Raw genomic sequence first — 16,398 nt, forward strand, 5'->3', positions numbered from 1 at the left:
AAGTAGCTATTTGAGTTCCTCAATGCCAAAACATTGACAAAGTCAGAGAATTCAACTAACTTTTATCATCATTCACAAAACAATTGACTGGAGCCTGTTGTATGAAATCGTCACTATTGAAATCTCAATTTCAGACCATTTTCTGATTTCACGAACACAATATAGGTCTGCAAGTTGGCAGAAGGGAGGTATTCAGTGCAACTATTACTGGTTAAAATGGTTTTATTTGTCTTTGTGTCTTTTCCTCCTCACCCAAACCTTGTCCTCTCTTAATCTCTTTGTGTCTGCGCACTTGTGATGCTATGAACGTGGTGGTAGAACGTTATGTCACTTCAAAGGCTTGTCTGCAGTGTAACAGGGCTCTTCGCATTCATTATTCAAAGCCCCTTTTTCTTTGCCTCTAAATGGTTCCCCAGTTACTGTACTGCTGATAAAAAAGTGTGTGCAGTGTGTTTGCATCTGTATAAGATTGTGTGTTAGTGGGTGCACCCAAGGGCATGCCCATTCCAAGAGAGCTCAATAAAATTTTAATAAAATCAATAAAATAAAATATCAATAAAAAGTTCATCAAAAGAATGCCTAACCTCAAAGAAAGCCAATAAAGTAAAGCAAACAATTTGATAAAACCTAAACTAAGGTATGGCTCTGAAGTTGTCCAAATTTGTAAACAAAACACGCCTAAGTACTACTAGTTAGCCAAAAAAATATATATTTTTTTTCCTTTTGGGTGCTACAGTTTAAGCTGGTCTCACAGTAAGTAAGCAATTTCATGTCTTCCTGTGTTTCTACATGGATATGGATTTATTTGACTTACAGTACATTAGCTAGGAGCAGTCCTCGATGGTGTATATTTAGAACATGTTTACTGCAGCTCAAATAATGTGTGTGGACACAACTGGATTCTGTCTGACACTGTTGGAGCAATGTTCACTTTAGTGATGAGTCCTGTGTGTACCCTCCATTTTAGCTTCTGGGCTAAAGCTAACACCCATGTTAAAACAAGTGTTTGATGTGGCAGAATTATACACTGTACTCAACAGATAAAATATAATTTATGGAAAGTCAAAAAACAAACAAACAAAACACAAAGACAACAACAACAACAACAACAACAACAAAAACATAGTAGTATAATGTATAAAGTTCCATATTTATTCCAGGAATACAAAATGAGGAGTGACCTGTTAGGCAGTGATATGATAAGTCTAAAACATAATAAAGGATTTTGTACTTACTGTTTCATCATATGTTTCTGAACTGACAAATGGTTCCACAAAATCCATTTTCTGCCTCTCAGCCACAAAGTCTCTGTATTAACAGCACAGTCATAGAGACTGTGATCTTTGATTTCTTTTGTCTGCGTGCAAGAGGTGCATTATACCATTGAGTCACAACACCCCGGCTCAACAGGGAGCCTGAAAAGGTTCACCCACTGGTGGACAGTGAAACTGATCTTCCCCAGCAAGCATTAATAAATGATGCCTGCACAGTCACATCAGGCTAAGTAATCGAGCGCCAAGTGGGCAAGCCACTTTGCACAATTCATGAACAGGTTACCCAAGATTCAGAGCGAGGACAATTAGAACATGTTGTTTAAGCTGCAAATGAAGGTTCTTAAAGAACTGTGCTCAGGCCAAAGGCACTAAAAATACAAAATGCTCAATGCCTTTTTGGATTTTGCACAATTTGAGGAAGTATGGGCTTCAGAAAAATAAATAAAAGTCATTGCCACAGCTACTAACATTGGGCCTTCATCTAAATTGAAAGATTTAGACACTATTTTAATTTTGGCATCTATCTTTTAATATGTTCATTAAGATGAACAGCTGTGTCAGTAACTATAATTTGGAAGATATTACTTTAATTGTACTGTCAAAGATGAGAAGAGCACTTCTCAGTGCTTCATAAATGTTGCATAAAGAATGTGATCCTTGCTTTATCACAGTAGTTCACTTTTGCTTTCATCTCTTTGAATACAAGAAAGTTGCAAAGAGGCATTTTGGTGTGTTATGAAGGCTGAAATCATGTTAATGCTGGAAGTAACTATGCATTATAGACAAGCCACAGCTCAGAAGAGCATTTCAACACAGACACTCAAGTCAGGTTGAATAATTTACATCCACAATCTCCATGAAGCTTGGCTATACGAAACCACACTCTGGTGCCACATGCCTGCCATTACGCATATGGATAATTAAAGAAGTATTTTTCATGAGCTGTACATTTCCTCGGAGAGGTGCTTGCATCAATGGCTCCCATTTGGACGTGGTAACAAATTTTACTGACATTTATGTGCTGATTGCTGGAGGACCAAATTTTGCATTTGTGTATTGGTTCTTAAAGCTTTAACAAAATGCTTTGGGCGAGAGAAATAGGAGTATACCCCCATCCAGAGACCAGCAATATCCTCAGTTTCCCTTTACATAAGCCATCATGAATGAACCATCACATTACTCTAGACAATGGTGTGTGTCATTGAAAATACCAGTTCCACAAGAATTAGCTGACTTTTTTTTTGATTGTGTGACAGCCTTATTAAAATTGTAATCCGTGTTGCAATGTTAGGTTACTCAAAATTCGAAGGGAAACACCACAAATTCGTGGAGGGACTGATATATAGTATACTGTAGAGATCTGGTCCCATTGGATCCATCGTAGATACAAGCTATTTTATATACTGAGAAACAGACCTGTTAATGCTACTACATCAAAATAGCAGACACACACTTTGTATCACACAGTGCTTGAATCCCTTGTGTGCAGTGGATAGGAAATAAGTATAACAAATTAATCTTTTTACCTGTCTTTTCAATTTCTACACTATCAATAATCCCTAACATATCCATAAATCAATATTAAATAGCAATACTTTCACACTTTTCTTACATGGCAGGAAGTGAAGTGTTTCAAGTATGCCTAGGAATAGATGGTGAAGGGACTGTAATGCAGCTTTCTCTGTGCTCTCAAATTAAAACAAGACATTTATGCAGAGATGGGCCACTAATGTGATTCTGTTTGGATATGAAATCTGTGGAGAGACAGCAGATGAGATGACCATCTCCTGGGAGGAGGCCGGGGAGTGGAGCAGAGAAGTGGCTCAGACAGAGAGGAACCTCTTTGATTAAAGGCCTTATTCCTGGGCTCTTCTTTCAGACTGCCTCTATTCTGTTGACTGCACAAATGCAGCACCACTACCTTGGCTCTAATCCTTTGGTGAATATTGGAACACAATACAACCAGGTCCTTTTCACAGCCGTTTTCTGGATGTGTCACTGTTAAAGTGGAGCTGCCAGTGATTTCAAAGAGATTGCTGACTATGTACTAGTTACAACACAATTGCTCAATTTCCTATTACTGTTTTCACCTGTTTTATGACTTACTTACATAGTCTTTTGGACACAAGAGACACTGCATTTGACAGTTTGGGTGACTAGAATTTTTACTTTGTCCCATACAGTAACATTATGCAGCAATTTTGAAATAATCTACATAATAATACTCACTTCAGTAAAAGAGTGTCTATTTCCCCCATTATTCTAACTGACTATTGTATTTCTATGTTTGTCTTTGGAAGCACTGATATTGTTGCCATGGGCAACTGCACTATCCTAAGCAGCTCTCTGGTGCCTGTATATAGAAAGGTTTTTGGTTAGTTAATCTCCTCTGGGTGGGAATAAAACATCATCTGGGAAACAACCCAGCCACTATGATCCTCCTGCTAGTTTATGGTGAGTTAGTGAGCCTCAAAGTCCGGCTGTCCCTACTTTACCTATATATCAAAACAAAAACAGCTTCTATTTAAAAGCTAGCTATATAGTAAATAGCCTAATGCTACATCTAACATACAATAGGGGATATAGTACATAAGTACATGACTGTGTATACACACTAAACATTCACTACTGAAGAACATATGTGTTTCTATTATTTCATTATTAGACTGCACTCCCCAGGCTTCCTTTGCTCTAAAGTGCTCTTTGAAAAACATACAGTGATGAACCCACCCAGTAGCACTGATCTTCTCTTCTCTTACATGTCACTCACTCACTGCGTTATGGTAAAAGCTCTAATTGATAGAGTTGCCTGAGACCTCATCCATGAGCGACATGCCTCCGATTTCCAACCTGTCTTCTCTAGGATTTTCTGTAATCAGTTGAATATTTTGGTCAATTGATTTGTTTTCCAGACACGTGATTGCCCATGTGAAAAGTTTAAAATCAAAATATGTTAAATAACAATGCTCATAATGCATTAAACAAGCCCCAGCTCCAGCACCAACACACAGTCTAAGATAATTTGATTTAACTGTTCTTCCATATTATTCATGTAGAAGAAAAGTCTTGCCATCACATTCTAGAAAGAAAATCACAGACCCTACTGATTCAGGCAATCAATGTGATTGAGTGATAATTGACACTTTCCACATTAATACATGATGTTCATGCTCATTATCTCCACAGTGCTATGGCTGAGAAACCATTTCTAACACCCACAGGATGTATGAAAAGTATAACAACACTTCTAGCTATGTTAAGCCAGATCTACATGAAAGGATCAAAACAGAGCAGCTTAAACAACTTTGGTCAAATATCTCAAGCTTGGATGATGTTTAATATCAAGAGGGTGAGATTTAGTTATCTTTCACTCAAAGAACATCAAATGTGGGAATCTTCACTAGATTCAAACACAACAAAGACTAAAGAAAGTAAAAGCAAAAGGATTCTTTTGTTTCTGACAGCAGACGCATCTGGGGGCGTTGCAAGGCAGAATGAGGAAACAATCAGGGGGAACTTTCTCTTTCTTGAACATTTCTAAATACATACAGTGGGTTTTTCTGTAAAATGTTCTGTCGACTTTAATTCTTGCTGGCAGCTGAGAGGGAGAAAAGAAAAAAATGCCAATGTAACAGTGGTAACTCAAATCAGGGGCTGTGTAGCATTATTAACACTGACACCATGCAGTGACGTTTGTGGCCCACTGGGAGCCACATCTTAAATCCCACCATGCAGAGCTACTCACTAGAAAACAACAGTCCTATTATCTGAAGGAAAATCCCTGTTACCTGCTCAGTTTCTTGCAGGAATGTTAATGCAAATGAGCTGTGGTTTGCAAAAAACAGAAATTGAATGCTAAGACGCAATGTCATGCTTCAGAAGAAGTAAAAAGTAAGACCAACGTATTCCCAGTGCATTGTGTTGATGACTCATAAGTGAAATGCAACACGGGCATTTTTGGAACATACAGTTTCTGATTTAATATTTCCCATTCATGATCAGCTGTTTCCAAAACCAGTGGTCTGTAGTGCCTCTGATAGAGCCAAATCCCCTAGGAGGATTACTGTCCACTGGGGCAGATCAGTTCAATCTAGCAGACCCATGGGTGTACAAGGTGAGGTTTTTGCTCTGGCAATGAATACATTCTTCAAGACTGTTTGTTTAACATACTGTATACTGCATACAGCCTATTATACTCTTCCTATCACTTGTAAAACAGACAATCATGTACTAACCTTAAGAAAGGAAAGAAAATAACAATACAGCATATTATGGATGTTTTTCCCTCAGTCTTTTTTTTTTTTTGCTGTTAAACAGCAGGGTTTCAGCTGCTCTACATCAGCTGTAAGTTTTCAACTACCTGTTCTGGTCATAGGTATACAGCGTGAACTCTCCAATCATCATAAATGATCATCATTGTATACTATGACTGGATTTAGAAATGGCAGTTAAAACTCAGTTATTTATGTAAGGAAGGTTTAAAATATACAACCTACACCTAAACTGACAAACCATGGTCCTTATCCAATGTTTGTAGTGTTTCAATATATGCAGGTTTCAAGCCAAAACATCTAAAGCAACAAACCACAACTACTGTCTGCAGTATAATAAATGTAATAATAACTTACTGTAGATAGAGACTTTTAGATACATGAACTGCATCAGCTTCTGCATCCACCCCCACTGCTATCTCCCTCACCTGCTCATTCATTTCACATCATACATGATTGCACAACTCTTGAGCAATCAATAACTCAGCATTTTAATCACACTGTTCCACATGATACTCCACACTAAATCACGCCTTTAAACATACATAACACCACCTTCAAGGTACAGGCAAGTCCACATACAGGCAAATCCATAGCAGCATCTACTGGACTCACCCTGACAGCTTTGGCATCTTCACAAAGCTGAACACATCCATATGTGCTGCAGAATGCAGTCACTGCTACAAATTCACCATCTACTTCACTCCGGCTCCATTGTCCCACTGTCTTTACCAGCGGGGAATAAATAATTCAGAAAAAAAAGTGGAGCTTCCACAAGTCAGGTGGAGAGATTAGTCCTGTTGTCTGGGCTTCTGCATGGCTGAGTGATTGCTGTGTCCTCGCTTCAGCAGCACAAATCCACAGCCCTTGGAAAAGGATCTGGCAGCGCAGCTTCCCCCAGTTACATCCTTCAAAGCATGTCTCTGTTAGCTGTGTTAAGCCACCTTCATTTAATTTCCATCTCGGTGGAATGATGCGCGGGAGCCGCACAGCGACAACAGCTTTGGAGAGAGGCAGAGAGAGCCAGAGTGAGGGGCATAGTCAGAAAGGGAGGGGCAGAGGTGGTGGGAAATGAGAGAGGAAGAGAGAGGAAAGAGGAATGGGAGGTTGTTGTGTGTATGTTAGAGAGGGCCACAAGAACTGCCACTAAAAAAATGCAGTCAGATACTCCGAGTCATTCAAAGGCTATTCTCACCTCAGCGATGTGGTGGCTTCCCAAAAAGCACAAAAAGGCTGAATAGGATGCGAGAGATAAAATGACAGACACGCTACATGATGTGCACATAATGTGAGTGTCAGCCAGAGCAGCTGGAAAGACACGAGGACCTAATATGTCCCCTTCATAGCTGAGGTCTCAGAGCTGCACATTAGGAAGCCCATACTATACTCTGCATTTATTTATTTTTTTACTTTTAGAAACAGTTCAGCTAATAAATGCTCACTTTTCAAGAAAGCCTTTCTTTAGTGGCCTTCAAACATTGGAGCAATCTATCCAACTCAAAAAACACAGAGCTCATGCAAGGAAATTTCATACAAGATGGATCTTAGTGATTAATTGATGTCCAGAAGGGAGAAGATGAAGGCTGTTGAGATTTATGGTGCTTTGAGTAGTAGGGTTAACAGATGCTACAATCTAAATCCCTCTGTGATATTTCTTTAGATTAAAATACATCTACATAAATGTTTATCTCTTTCTTCTTTTAGTTTAAAAAAATTTCTCGGTGTGTGGGATGCCATATTACTTCTTAGGTTTTCAAATCCTGAACAAATAGGCAGGCGACAAGATTAATTTGGCATAAAATGAGTCTACCATATAACATTCCACCATAGATGAAAAATTGCCAAGTGTCTATTAGTGCAAAGAGGAAGAATGATATATCATATATCAAACACCACTGATGAGGCACCTGTGCCAAAATCCACCAAGAGCCAATTAGTTTAATTTCTGATCCAAGGAAGACAGTCTTGAGAAAAGGAACTTTTCTTCTCAATACAGACAATTCACTGTTTGACTCTCATGATCTGTGATGTGCCTACAGGTAAATAAACAGCTAAGCAAGGCGTACTTCAAATTTAGTCTACAAACAGTAGCTGGTCTACTTGCTAAACTAATTGTTTAAATACAGCCGTTTACTGTCATCTATCCTGTAAATACAGCTCAAAACGTCAATAAACTGGAAAATGGTATCACGGTATATTAAAAATAATACAACTTCAAGGCTTGATCTGATGAACCTCTGCCGGAAGCTTGACAGAACAACAAACAGCGCATCCAATAACAGTGTCAGTAATGGAAAACAACTAAAATAAAGGGTGTAAAAAAACGAGTAGAGAAATTTCAAATTATGATTTGTGACTGCTTAGCAACCATCCTATATTTAAATGCCACACGTTGTAAGGCTCTGCAGGATGATTCAATATGCCTTTGCTTAGAGCAATACAAGCAATAATCTTGTCACTCAGGGTCAGGCTTAGATTTGTTTGCTGCTATTGAAAACTAGGAGGATGAAAAGATGAAACTCGATTGTCTGGATTGTCTGTGACAGATTTGAATTTTGATGTAAAATTTCGGAACCTCTGAAGAGAGATCAAATGGTTTGCAGAAGAACCATTATGTTTCTCACGTTCTCAAATCAGAATACTGTAGGCGACACATCAAGAACAAAGACATGACTTAAAATGAGGGGAAGATGACTGATAATTTGCTTCAAATGCAACCACTGTGTCCTGTGGCTGGAGAATTGAGAGACTCAGCATATTCTGGACAGTTGTGTTTGTCCATTTGGGCTTGTGGCCCAGAGGCCAATGTGAGTGGCAGAGGATATTAGGGTCAGACTGAAGCATGATCTAAGAAGACTATGGCTGAAGCTTTGACAAATAAAATCCTGCTGGCCTGCTGATCTCTAACTCTCCTCTCCCAGAGTCCCCTATAAAACAGCTGAATTCAGACTTGACAGACTTGGTCACCTAATACCCAGCCGTGTTTACAGTAAATTTAGTATCTCCTGCCTTTGGTTCATGTTGCTTTTCTTTAAAATAAAAGATAACCAGAGCATAACTACTTTGCATAAATTGCTAACCATGCAGCAAGGACATGGGCAACTGTCACGCAGGAGTTAGAGTGGTCGTCCACCAATTCCTCAGTTGTTGGCTCGATCCCTGGCTCATCCGGTCATATGTCAAAGTGTCCTTGAGCAAAACACTGAACCCCAACTTAGTTGCTCCTGGTGAGTGTAGGCCAGACACCCCCATTTGTGTGTGAGTTTGAATGGGTGAATGAGAAGCAGTGTAAAGTGCTTTGAATACCAATAGGTAGAAAAGCACCAAATAAGTGCAGACCATTTACATAATCACAGTTCTGTGCCATACAGTGATGTGACTTTGTAGTTTTTCCTGCTCGCAGATGCTAACTTAGCATTAGTGGCCCCCGGACGTCAAGCACATGTGTGTCAGCAGCCTCTACTGTAAACTGGCAAAAAGCAAAAACTGTCTCATCTGCAGGCTTTAGTTTGTTTGTGTGTGTGAGCTTGTCGCTGTGTATCTGCCTATGAGCCACATCAGTACCTAAACTTTCCCAAACTGTTCGCAAACAGCACAACACTAATTAGGCCTGTGCTGTGGCTGATTTATTCAGTGAATTAAACAGCTTTTAGGGGGAAGTTTAAAGATCTGAATGCTGTTTTTCCATGAATATTCAATGGTGTGACTAATTGGGATGAGAAGTGAAGTATTACCTGGCTGAGTCATGCTTTGCTTTGAAAAGCCTTTGGATTTGGTTTGCCAGTTTCACTACACCTACTGATAAAGTTCAAAGTAATACTAGGAGCTTACAGTCTCTTCCATGTAGAGTAAATAAAACAAAACAATAGGCAATAAACATATTGCCAAAATGCTCAACACATACTGATAGTATGTGCCTGATCAACACGCTGGTTAAAAAACGTGCCCATTTGGTTCATTGACAGGTTAAGTTTGGTTCATCCATCCGTTCGTATTCCACACTAGGTAATCCTGTTCTGGGTCGCTTTGGGCTGAAGCCTCTCCCTGCATGAAATGGGCAAGAGGCTGAGTACATGATGGAAAGTTGCCAGTCTTTCACAGCTTCACAAACTGTTCTTATTTTGTTTAAATCCTTGTAAACAATATTCTTTTTATTTATAGAATATGCCTTCTTCAACTTTGTTATTGGCAAAACAGGGTGCCCTTATTTAATTCTCTATAACATCTAGAGCAGGGTATTTTTAAAATAATGACAATATAAAAACAATGTGAGCAAGCCTTAAAATATTAGACAGAACAGAAAAGAAGAGTCCCCCATAGATTATGTTATTTGTAGGCCAAACCTGAAATTAGCACCTTGCTGGTTTACTTGACAAAAAGTCAATGGGATTTTTCAACTAGTGTTTGGATTATTGGAGAAAATAAGCTCCCTGGCAAACAGAAGTTGATGATCCTGACCATCTATGCAGTGACATTTAGCTCCTTGTTAGCAGCCACCTTATCTTAATACACGTGAAAGCTCAAAATTGAATTAGTTCCAATCATTATTCTTTACGTAAATATGCCAACTAACTCTTGTAAGCTAAAGGATTTTATGTTGCTGCTCTAGCATCTTTCAGGATCTCATTATTGGTTGTGTTAGTGAACTGATTCTATTCACGTTCCCATCCTTTCAGGTTTCAGAGTCAACTAACAAAGCACATATGCTTGAATAGCAATTGATGTGTTGCCAAAGCATTCAATAACAGAGGAAATTCTATTCCTCAGACCAAGACTTGTCCTGTTCATAGGCTTGTGTGAGATGTAAATAAGATCAGGCAACTTTATATAACAATATGACAATTTCCTAGAATTGGCAACAAATACAGTAGTAATGATATTTGTGGGACACGATGTGATGATACCATATGACACAGCCCAGGTTTAAGAATTCCAGGAAACCAAACCAATGAGCGAGCATGCACGATAGCTGCAACCTTGAAAACGGATATGTCTAAGTCTATTTAAACATTAATTGATTACAGCAAATAATTAGAGCTGTACTTTTCCCACTATCACATCAAAAGGTGGATGTAAACTGTAGTCTTACAAATTTTTCAATACACAAACCATCCACAGTTATTTTAGTTAAAAACTATCTATAGCCATACTGTATTTTGGTTACAGCATGTACCTGTTTTTCAGGTGCAAAAGTATAAATGGAAGAGTTTCTGTGAAAGTTGTGAATGCCAATTATTTTCAAGAGAGCTGTGAATGTCAAGGGAAAACCTTACAAGTCTCACAGGAACATAATATACACCAATAGATACATCCTTACTGTGAGCTGCTGGTAAAGAGTAAATTGGGTAAATCCCAACCTTCAGTCTGCAATCCTTGGCACAAAACAAACAAAATAATTTAGCAAATACATGAATTGTTTCACTCATTGATTCTGATCAAAATTAGTAATGCAAGACAAAGATGAAAGCTAAACTGTTTCTGTCACCCTCTACAGCATACTGTACATAATCCTAGCACCTTCAAATCTTTTTACAATAGTTACCACCACTCAACCTTAGAGATGCTGTATGACAGTTGTGAAGTAAGTGATCAGCACTGACTGAATTATAATGTAAGCACAGAACACCAATTCATTGCACAGTACTCACTGAATAACAGTGAAGATACCAAGTTCATTGTCATCTGGGTCCATCGCTGATGCCAAGTCTTTGATGCACTATTTTAAAGCAGTAGTTTCAGTTTTTCCTGTCCAGGCCTTTCAAGCCTCCTTCACTGATGTGTGCACCCGTCCTATCTCCTGTCTCCAAAGTTTCTCTCTGCTTGATTTAGACTCTCCATAGGCAACTGAGCTTGTCTGACTAAGCCATTCAGTTATGATGACATACAATGCCTCTGTCAGTGAGTGAGTGGCCAGAGCCCTGGGGCAGGAGACTGAGCTTGTCGCTTCTGCCTCAGTAATGAAATAACATCACATTCCGGGCCAGTGCATCAGAAAACACGGAGGGATCAATGCTGAACAGCTGGACTCCAAAGGGTTGCTGTGCTAGAGAAGGCTGCCTCTCTGAATGAGGCTTGGATGAAAAACATATTCTGTTTAGCTTTACTTTCACCTCTAGTGTTTTCCTAACTCAACTTATTTCCTCTAGTCATATAAAATCATAAATTCTGAGTTTTTCCTCACCCCAGTTGTATCTGGATGGTATTATTTCAATATTTTAGCTCATTGTAAGGTAGCAGTGTCTAAAATTATAATGATATATCTGTACAAGACATTTGGAAATGGCATGTGTTTTATCATCCATAAGAGCTTAAAAATTAAGCTTCAACCATAATCCAGGGTCTATCACTATTTGCCTGCCAACTGTCACCCTAACAGAGCCAAACCTAAAGCCACATAAAGTATGGAATTAGATCTGAGCTTCACATATTATTGTACTATACATATTTTCGTGCTTCTATTGTCAAACAATGCAACTTATTCTATTATACTCACATTATTATTTTTAAGGTAGTAAATATATGAATCTGGTAAATATATGACTATATGACTGGTTTTAGATTTTTAGGGAATTCTACTATACAGGCATGGCATTTTAACTACATGATGGTTCACGCTGTATTATGCCATGCAGACTCTTTCATGCATGAATAGCATGCACAGTCTTCCATTAGTTATGAACCAAGGCACGTGTTTTTGCCGCTGCAAGCAAATGGAACTGCTTGCATAACATGTCCAACGCCATGTACATGCAGTGGTCTATTAAAGTTCAGCTCCCTGCATAACAACAAGAAATTGTAAATGAAAGCCACAATGACAAAATGTTTTTTATTCGTCATGTTTTTGCTATGTGTACAGTGCCAGGCCATTTGTTTTAGTGATTTGTGCGCTGCAAGTGTGCACATCACACTTGAAGTGTATGACTATACCATAATTGTGCATGACCTTATGTCCACAATGGAGCTCTTTGTGAAATTAAAGCAAAAAAGCAGGCCTTTCTGAGAAATAAACATGTTACATGAATGTATCCAATCATGTGGCCCAACACTTGCCCTTGGGCCAGAGCAAACTGCATCAGTGGCCTGTTTTTCCATCTTACAGAGGAAACACTTAGACTGGTGACAGGAAAGTGGATAAATCCTGCACGGTGTACACAACTAAGAATCAGATTTAGCATGTTGTCTTGAGGTCACAACAGTCGGTATTTAGGATGGTGTTGTGTTGCAGTATGTGTCCTTAGACACATTCTTTTTAATGCATGTGGATAGATGTTTTGGTTTTTTTTTCCAAGCAAAATCCTACTTTACAAATTGCTCTGACAGCTTATGTGGCTACAATACATAGTTATTAATTTTTGGGCAATTATCAAAATACACTTAGGGGCTCAGGAAACAATAACTGCCCAACGTTGTACAATAAGCAATGGATAACATATAAAACAAAACAATGCAAAACTGAAACTGGATTAATTCCATATGCAAAAGATTTGAAAAAAAGTTGATTTTCAGCCCATCAAATCAGATTTGTGCATCACATAATAACAGTGGAAGTGAGTTTTTCATTACTTTATGGAGCAGAACAAACAGCAGAAGCACTCATTTGCATAAAATGATGAAAGTTGCTCCATGCAGAACAGAAAAACTCATATAAATATACTGTAATACGAGCACTGCTCAGTCCTCACCAAAGGTTGTATGTATTTGTAAAAGCTGTGGACTGCATTTGTTCCAATACTGTGATTTACACTATTGGCTACAAATTTGAATCAGGATCGTATAATTTTTTTCCCATCTTAGATGAACACTAAATAGGTAATTATCCATAATTCAATTAAAAAGTTGGAAAAACGTTTACTGAGTTGGACACAGCCCTACCCCTTATTAAAGTCTGAAAGGTGTTGTTGGTGTTTAATTAAACATTACCAACAAAGTGTACTCTTTAAGAAAACTGCTTTATCACAACATCATTCATCATTATATTTTCTTGGGCACAATTAGAAGTAAAGAATAGAACACATAACACATAAAAACAAGCCTTCTGATAATCTGTTAAATATACTTATACCATAGACAGGAAGTACACAGAAGTCAATTGCAGTCAATCAGATTTTAGGATATCACATTCCTCAAATCAGATAGCCACTTTCGTGTCAACACACTACAGAAGCTCCTCCCTGCTGCCCTGGGAGGATAGGATTCACAACATCCAGCAATTATCTGTAATGTGGGAGAAAAATCAATGTACCCATGGAAAGCTGCTAAGGTCATCAAACCCTTGTCACTTGAATTAGAAGTGCTGTGTTGCTGTCGGCTGCACTCCAAGCCTATCAGCCAGTATTATTAAGAACGTGCACAATGCAGAATTCTATGGGTTACAATAATTATTAGCCTAACAATATGAGTAGTAATAAGATTATTAGTTTTTGCATGTGATCATGGTAGAATGCTAAATTATACACATTATGATGTCTTATTAATTAAAACAGGCTCAGTCCTAGAGAAACAATTGTTATGTTTAGTTTGCTATCAAATAATTTTTTCTCAGTCCTAATACACCTAATACATAATCTCAGCTCCTAATACACTAAATATATTTTCCATTGTTTGATGATAATTGGAATGGCTAATAAGAACCTGAACTTAAATGAAGAATTGCATGCTCACTCATTGGTTTGGTTTCCTGGAATTCTTAAACCTGGGCTGTGTCATATGGTATCATTACATTGTTTCACACAAATATCATTAGTACTGTATTTTTTGCCAATTCTAAGAAATTGTCATATTGTGATATAAATCCATATTTGTGGGAAAAGAACATTTTAAACAGCCTCAGACTCACCCCTGCTGCTCTTGTTTTTTGCCCAAACTGCTGCAAACACCAATTTCATTCTTGCCTGTATTGTAAATTTCCATGCCTTCTCGCTCAGGTGGCTACTCATAACTGGAGCCAATCGAGGACAAGCATAGACCGTGCCCTCTTTGTGGATGAGAAGATGCTGGCAGTACTGTAAGGGGAGGGCCAGCCTCCTTGAAACATTGATAGTCTGTTGTAAATTCTCTTAAAACAAAGGTGATATTGAGTGGAATGAAAAATCAATACCTTGTGGCCAGTAATGTTTGAAGGATTAGGTTGAGTGGAAATGTGAGATGACATGGCCTTGCCCTGGTTCAGAGACTGCTTCTTTAAGTGGTTAATCAAGTGTTTGTCTGACGTCTAGATTGGATTTTCTTCTCACCATTACTTTAGTTTTTCCACTTTACTGTAAAGAAGATGTAAGAGACGGTAACCTGAGTAATAATAACAATCACCAATCTGATATAGCTGCACTCTACTAAAGAAATTGAAAATTGTGTTTTGTCTTAAGGTCTCCATTTTCCAAAAATAAATGTATGCATTGTGATGCACTTCGACAAGAAATGCATCTTTACTGAGGTTCCATGCACACGAGCTATACAAATGCTCAGACTGTATAATCACATAGAAATGATAGGGTGTCTGTGATGACTCACTGAGTCAAAATTTTGCACATCCGCTCTGCTGAAATGAACCCCACCATTCTGTTAAGACCTTCATGAAGAATAGAGACATACAGCACATTGATGGGAAAATATTATCTATATACTGTATCAACATCAGTGGCAGAGAAATATATATCATAAACAGAACACAGCATTTACATAGGCCGTATTTTACCACTTTTGATGGCCCACTTGAACATATAGCATCTTTAATGTGGTTTTAGGGTGTGCCATGGTCTGTTTGCATTAAATACTTGCTTAATACATGTTCTGTTGGTGCATCTTTTGGTAAATCCCAGCTATCACTGGGTCATCAGTGGTGTACACCCTGGACAGGTAGCCAGTCTATTTCAGGACTGACACAGAGAGACATACAAGGACAGAGAGACATTCACACTTTGGCACTTGGATTTGCTGGTATGCTTGAATGACAACTAAGAACTTTATGCTGGGTTATCAAACTTGAATGTAGCCAAAAAACCTTCAAGGTATCAGGAAGTTCAGCTTGTTACAGTAAAGATGTATTTTAATATAGGAAAGCCAGAGGGACGGCTTATTATTATTGTTTAAGGTCAATGTCATTGTCAGTGATATTAAAAATTGAGTTGTCATTATTTCATTTAAAATGTTTTGCAGCCTCACTCAAAGTAAAGACCTTTGTTTTTCACAAATTACATTTCATACTGAGTTAATGGAGCTGTCCAGATCACACTCATCTAATATGACACCTGTATTTTTTTATTTTTTATTTATTTTTTGTCAGACAAGAATAGACTGAACTTCCTAAATTTTACTCAGGGACAGATTTGACATTTTTGTACCAGATTATTTTATTTTGTAAAGGGGCATTTATGTTACTTTTGTCCACAAAACACATTCCACCTACAGTGAAAACAAGGCCCTCAGAATGTGTTGAATTGGTACATCTTTCACAGTAAGAAAATGAAAAAATAACAATGAAACAGAAATTTGCTGCTATTACTGTATATTGGATTGCAAAATCATTTGCTGTCCCAAGCCATCAGGTCCCTAGGGGCCATAACACCCACAGGTTTACTGTGTGGCAATTGCTCTTTCACAATATGATTGACTGTAATTTAGTTCGGAATAATATCATGTGCACCATTATGAAAGCACAATAACCAGTGCCATGATAAAGACAGTAACGTTGGTTTTACTTATTACCTGATATTGAGACCCTGTCTAAAAAGGGGTGCTGTGTCAAAATAAAGTTCCCCATTTCATATGTACTCCAAAAGTGCATTTGTTTTAAGGTGATTAGTTTGAATTTAATTATTAATACTCCGCTGATAGCAAACCCCTGTCTGTGTAATATT

General features: G+C 38.1%; 1 protein-coding gene across 6 annotated transcripts in view; it reads right to left on the reverse strand.

The window, feature by feature from the left end:
• frmpd4 (FERM and PDZ domain containing 4) overlaps positions 1-14,518 on the reverse strand; it is a 33,059-nt gene extending 18,541 nt beyond the window's left edge. For 2 of the 6 annotated variants that reach the window (XM_067516341.1, XM_067516340.1), the window contains exon 1: positions 14,382-14,518. In XM_067516341.1, coding sequence (XP_067372442.1) covers positions 14,382-14,455 — 74 coding nt within the window. In that variant the 5' untranslated portion in view covers positions 14,456-14,518. Of the gene's footprint in view, positions 1-1,235; positions 1,259-6,160; positions 6,594-11,193; positions 11,376-14,381 lie in introns of those variants that run through there. The other 4 variants (XM_067516342.1, XM_067516343.1, XM_067516344.1 and 1 more) reach the window with 4 other exon arrangements.
• Between the last annotated feature and the right edge of the window lie 1,880 nt (positions 14,519-16,398).

This window comes from Channa argus, chromosome 9, assembly GCF_033026475.1.
Source record: "Channa argus isolate prfri chromosome 9, Channa argus male v1.0, whole genome shotgun sequence".
Lineage (NCBI taxonomy): Eukaryota > Metazoa > Chordata > Actinopteri > Anabantiformes > Channidae > Channa > Channa argus.